General features: G+C 44.7%; 1 protein-coding gene across 1 annotated transcript in view; it reads right to left on the reverse strand.

Annotated features, from left to right (window-relative positions):
• Window positions 1-286: 286 nt before the first annotated feature.
• Window positions 287-6,393, reverse strand: part of VSIG10 (V-set and immunoglobulin domain containing 10) — a 59,480-nt gene continuing 53,373 nt past the window's right edge. Inside the window, exons 8-9 of the mRNA XM_011928739.1 lie at window positions 5,360-5,568; window positions 287-3,380 (exon numbers count right to left, since the gene is read on the reverse strand). Of these exons, the coding sequence (XP_011784129.1) occupies window positions 3,325-3,380; window positions 5,360-5,568 (265 nt within the window). The 3' untranslated portion in view covers window positions 287-3,324. The remainder of the gene's footprint in view (window positions 3,381-5,359; window positions 5,569-6,393) is intronic.

Here is a 6,393-nt window from a genome sequence, read left to right on the forward strand (position 1 = left end):
CCTGTAAACCCAGCTATTTGGGAGACTGAGGCAGGAGAATCACTTGAACCCAGGAGGCAGAGGTTGCAGTGAGCTGAGATCTTGCCATTGCACTCCAGCCTGGGCGATAGAGCAAGACTCTGTCTCAAGAAAAAAAAAAAAAAAAAAAAAAGCGGGGCTGAGGTGCGGAGAAGAATATTGTTACTAATTTTTAAAAAGCTAGTAAAAAAAATTTTTTTTTTGTCAAGTTCGTTTTTCCAAGTCTTTCAATTTACTAAGCAGGTCTCAATCAAGATCACAAAAGCACTTACTTAAAAATAGCTTTATTCCATTATCTTTTAAAAAATGCATATGATAACCTCAGGATTAATTTCTCCCAATCTTCCCCCACCACATCTTAAAATGTAAATAATGGAGAAGGAGCTGCTTTTTTTTCTTTGCAGCAGTTCCTGGCCAGTCCCAACGTGAGAAATATCAGTTGGCCCTTATTGCATCATAATACATTTTACCTAGTAAGGATGATTTTCTAAGTCTCAGTGCATGGGTTATTGCAATTTTCCATCTTGTGTTTTCCTGCGGCAATTATGGGGCTTGTATGTGCTTGTGAGAATTGGAGCCAATATCAAAGCTACAGAATTGTGGAGGCTCCCTTCCCGGGGTCCACCAGGTTTTGAGAAAAACAAGAAAAAAGTCAGTTGCAACGGACCTGAAGTGTTTATCTTCCTGGTCCTGATCAATAGATCTCACAGTCTCTAAGTTAACAATACATGCAGATAAGATTTTTTTTAAAGCACAGTGTAACAACTCAGACTTTGCCACACAAACTGTAATCCGCTGTCAACAAGCTTGTGGATTTGGGCATGGATCGTCTTAAAGAAGCCCGAATTCTTCAAAAATCCTTAAAACTTGAAGACCTGGATTTTACCTGACCCAGGATATTAATGTGCACACAGCATTCAGATATGTGACGGCAGTCACAGCTCAGCTGGTCAAAGGTTTATAGTGTTTGGCACCAGGACCATGAAGCTCCCATTTGGTAGTGGAAAAACCCTCAAATATTTCCTATCAACAGATGTGTGTGCAAGAGAAGAGGAAGTTGTGGAAAATATCCCAGTGATCTTACAAAACATTCTCTGTGTTCCCAGTTAGGGTTGTTTTTTTTTTTCACCTCAACAATTTTTGTGTTTTATTTTTTTAATCTTGTTGCCTCTGAGTAGTAGACTCTTAAGTTCTGGAATTTGGTTGCCAAAGACTCTAAAGGAGAGACTCACTCAGTATTCAGTGACTTTAGAAGCAAGCCGAGTATCTCATTCTAAAACGACACTGATTTACACTGTTGAGAATGGTTAAGTACGTGGGTGCCTTGCAGCAAAAGACAAAAAGCCAAAAGCCAGTAGAACTGCAATGCACAGCTATTCCTGAGGGGTGCACATTGCAGCCCACTCTTGAGCTCCCCAATGTTCTGAGCAGGGGACAGGGCATACTTCTAGTGATTTGCTTAGTTTAGTCCCTTCATCCAAGAAAACAGACCTTCCCCAACCACACCTGCGGGGTTACTTCAGACAACCAGCTTCTCATCTTAGAGTCCCAGTTCCTAGAATTAGAGAAAGGAAGTTCCCCTTTAAGCCCTAGGTCCGGCCCACTAGAGCAGATACGCAACATTAAAGAGTGCAAATTCAAGTAAGTTTTTCATATTTAGCAAACATCCACTGCACCCTTACAAGATCCTTGACTTTAAGAAATTTATATGAAATCAGAAAACTTAAATATTGAAACTATACAAGGATCTACTGGAAGCATCAGCAGGCTAAACTCATCACATGGTATTTTCATTCCAAATTTAGTGTTATTGATCAGTGTACCCTCAGAATATCCTTAAGAAGCAGGAAGGAAACAAGTTTTCCTCTTCCCATTTCCAAGATTGAGAAACAGTCCAGATGAGCTGGCTTGCCCAAGCAGTTCTTATCACCAGATACTCCGTTATTAAACATGTCTCCTGCCTTCTTTGAAAGCAACAGGAGAAATGAAGCATAGGAAAGTCTGCAAGCTAATAGTGTATCACCTAGGAGGCTTGTATATAAATATGAAGCTCTGCAAAATGTGGTTATAATGAAAGGCACTTCCTATTACCAGCTCCCTAACTCTTTTTAAAAGAATTCTATCTCCAGGGAAATAAAAATGGTTAAGACAGTGCTGATATGCTTAGTTTAGTTCCTTCATCCAAGAAAACAGACCTTCCCTGACCACACCTGCAGGGTTACTTCAGACAACCAGTTTCTCATCTTAGAGTCCCAGTTCCTAGAATTGGAGAAAGGAAGTTCCCCTTTAAGCCCTAGGTCCCGCCCACTAGAGCAGATACTCAATATTAAATAGTACAAATTCAAGTCAGATTTTCATATTTAGCAGGTGATCTTACAAAGATGTTTTTCAATAAATGGATTATGTTTTTGAATGAATGGATCTTACAAAGATGTTTTTCAATAAATGGAAGGAAAGATGTGTGTGCTTGGTTTTTTTGCTGAGACCCAAATGTTGCTGCTAGTGCAAGCACCCGCCAGGGGTACAGGTCGAGTCAAAGCTGAATGAAGAGCTCATCTTCAATGTAGCTTTCCAAGCTTTCCGAACGAGACAACAATAAGTGAGCAATTTCCTCATCTATTTTATAGGTGAGGAAATTGAGGCCGAGACAGGTAAAGAATCGTGCCCTAGCCCATGAAAGAAGAAAGCAACAGAGCCCAGATTCGACTTCAGGTGTTTCTAACTCCAAAGCCTGAACCAAACTGCCTTCCTCTGATTGGCATTGGTACCTGGAACTTCACCTGTTCCAAGGAATTGATATTTGCATGGTGGCACGGCTGAGGCAGGAGAATCGGTTGAATCCGGGAGGTGGAGGTTGTGGTGAGCCGAGATCGTGCCATTGCACTCCAGCCCGGGCAATAGAGGGAGACTCAGTCTCAAAAAAAAAAAAGAAAAAAAGTGGCAAAAGGCACCAAGACCCAGTGCTTCCCTGACTTCTGCTCCCTCCAAATAAGCATCTATCACAGTAGATCAACCTGGATAAAGCCAGGGTTCACAGCAGAAGTGGCACCTCAGACACCAAAGCAGCCTTCCTTCTCAAAGCTTTTAAACATCATCGGGAAAACTTAGAGCAAATCAAACCAACGTTTTTCAATACATGGAAGGAAAGGTGTGTGTGCTTGGTTTTGTTTTTTGCTGAGACCCAAATGTTGCTAGTGCAAGCCCCGGCCAGGGGTGTGCAGGTCGAGTCAAAGCTGAATGAAGAGCTCATCTTCAGTGTAGCTTTCCAAGCTTTCAGAGCAAGACAACCATGGACCATCGTCTTCTTCAGACTGGCCTGTCTTCTTCTTGAACAATGTCACTTTGCTCCTCACTGCTGTCATCTGCACAGGGGGGAAATAAACCCAATGCTTTGTAATCAGAGTGTGATTCTATTTCAACCATCAGTCATCAATCATCTCAGTGATTTCTAGTCCTTTCCTGGTGAGTCACAGAATGGGATCTCATGGAGAAGAAGGTGGGGTAGGGTGTATTTTCCCCTTTTCACCTGTTTTCTACATTCAAAACCTCTAGGCATGCTTGATACCAGCCATCCTTCATGTCCTCTGCTCACGCCCCTGCCCTCACCTGAAACACCCTCTCTCCTTTCTGCTTATTCCAGCTCAGCCGTCCTAAAGCCTTGCTTCATGTCCACCTCTTCCATAAAGCTTCCCCTGACCAGTGCACCCCTCCAGGCTCTTATCTTTCTCTGAGGTCCTATAATTTTTGGTTCAGTGGCACCATCTCAGCTCACTGCAGCCTCGACTTCCTAGGCTCAGGGGATTCTCCCACCTCAGCCTCCCAAGTAGCTGGGGCTACAGGTACATGCCACCATACCCAGCTCATTTTTTGTACTCTTAGTAGAGACGGGTTTTGCCATGTTGCTGAGGCTGGTCTCAAACTCCTGGGCTCCAGTGATCCGCCCACTTTGGCCTCCCAAAGTGCTGGGATTACAGGCATGAGCCTATAATTTTTAAATATTATCCATCAGGCAATTAATCAAATATCTTTCTGCAACAGCTCTTCTACTGCTCTCTCAAAGTGTTGGTTCAGTCTTGCTCCTGTTTCCATTTCCCCTGTGGGTTTTAGTTTGTTCACCTAAACTGGTTTTTGTTTTTTTTTTTGAGACAGAGTCTCACTCTGTCACCCACGCTGAAGTGCAGTGGCTCAATCTCGGCTCACTGCAGCCTCCGTCTCCCGGGTTCAAGTGATTCTCCCGCCTCGGCCTCCGAAGTAGCTGGGATTACAAGAACCTACCATGCCCAGCTAATTTTTGTATTTTTAGTAGAGATGGGGGGTCTCACCATGTTGGCCAGGCTGGTCTCAAACTCCTGACCTCAAATGATGCACCTACCTTAGCCTCCCAAAATGCTGGGATTATAGGCGTGAGCCACTGCACCTGGCCTGAACTGGTCTTGTAAAGCTCCCTGCATGAAGACACTACCAGTTTCTCTTTTCTGTTCTCCCACAATGACAATATTGTGCCTACCCTAGACCAGGACCTTGATAAGAGTTTGTCAATTTGATTTTCATGTTGGTAGTTGATAGCAGGCTCAGGTTCTAGACTAAAGTTTAGCTATCTTCCCCAGCCTCTACAAAACCAAACTCACCCCTTGGAGATTTCCTGCTGAGAAGCTCACTGCAGCAGTTCAGAGGTTTGTGGGCTTTTTTTGTTTTTTGTTTATTTTTTGAGACAGGTGTCCCACTGCTGCCCAGACTGGAGCGCAGTGGCGTGATCATAGCTCACTGCAGCCTCGAGCTCCTACACTCAAGCGATCCTCTAGCCTCAGCCTCCCAAGTAGCTGGGATCACAAGTGCACACCACCATGCCTGGCTAATTTTTCTTTCTTTCTTTTTTTTTGAGACGAAGTCTCGCTCTGCCGCCCGGGCTGGAGTGCAGTGGCCGGATCTCAGCTCACTGCAAGCTCCGCCTCCCGGGTTCACGCCATTCTCCTGCCTCAACCTCCCGAGTAGCTGGGACTACAGGCGCCCGCCACCTTGCCCGGCTAGTTTTTTGTATTTTTTAGTAGAGACGGGGTTTCACCATGTTAGCCAGGATGGTCTGGATCTCCTGACCTCGTGATCCGCCCGTCTCGGCCTCCCAAAGTGCTGGGATTACAGGCTTGAGCCACCGCGCCCGGCCTACTTTTTTTTTTTTTTTTTTAGAGACAGAGTGTCACTATGTTGCCCAGGCTAGTCTCGAACTTCTGGGCTCAAGTGATCTTCCCGCCTTGGCCTCCCAAAATGCTGGGATTATAGGCATGAGCCAACATGCCTTTGCTTGTTTTCTGTTTATTTGTTTGTTGAAGGAAAAAGAGCTTACCTTGTAGATCCTGGAATCCATTCCCCATCTGTTCTATGTTCCCATTCACCAAGGCGGTCACTCTGTGAATGTGGTCCTGCTTAGGTATTTCTTTTGGCAACTCCTCTCTCTCATGTGCTTCCTCCTCTTCCTCTACTGCAGCATCTTCCTCCTCCTCCTCCTCCTCTTCTGAATCCACCAAAACCATAACATCATCCATGTTTTGTCCCCTAATTTCCAAAGGGAAAAAATAATCAAGAAGATTTCCTATTTTTCCCAACTTCAGCCCTCACTGAATAGGAAACACTAGATTTTTTGCGACCCCATTAGTAATATGGAAAATTCCTCATGCACTCAGCTTGGTGAAGTAATGAGATGATGGTGTGGTAACCGCAGAGAGAGATGCTGCCACAAATTGCTTCAGATGATGGTATCTCATGCTGGGTTTGTTCTATTACTCCCTTGCTCCTCGGGCAGGTGACCATGTCCCAGGCATCTACCATTTCATGTCCCCTTACAGCAGATAGACAAATGTTTTTCCTTTTCTGAAATGCCCTCATTCTGCTCTACTTACCGAAATCTGTCCCCCTCCTCATTTTGGAAGACACAAGTAAAGTCCTCTCCCTCCCGCTAAAGACCTAAATTAATGATTGCATTTAGAGTCCACACTGTAGCTTATTTAGTGTCAGCTCACTAGCTCTGCCTACCCAGCCAGACTTTGCATTTCAGACTATACATTTCTTTTTCTTTTCTTTTTTTTTTTTTCTTTTTCAAGATGGAGTCTTGCTCTGTTGCCCAGGCTGGAGTGCAGTGGGGCGATATTGGCCCACTGCAACCTCCACCTCCTGGGTGCAAGCAATTCTCCTGCCTCTGCCACCCAAGTACCTGGGACTAAAGGCATGCGCCACCACATCTGGCTAATTTTTGTATTTTTAGTAGAGATGTGGTTTCAGCATGTTGGCTAGGCTGGTCTCTAATGCCTGGCCTCCAGTGATCCACCCACCTTGGCCTCCCAGAGTGCTGGGATTATAGGCATGAGCCACCGTGCCCAGCCT

Source organism: Colobus angolensis, unplaced genomic scaffold, assembly GCF_000951035.1.
Source record: "Colobus angolensis palliatus isolate OR3802 unplaced genomic scaffold, Cang.pa_1.0 Scaffold79, whole genome shotgun sequence".
Classification (NCBI taxonomy): domain Eukaryota; kingdom Metazoa; phylum Chordata; class Mammalia; order Primates; family Cercopithecidae; genus Colobus; species Colobus angolensis.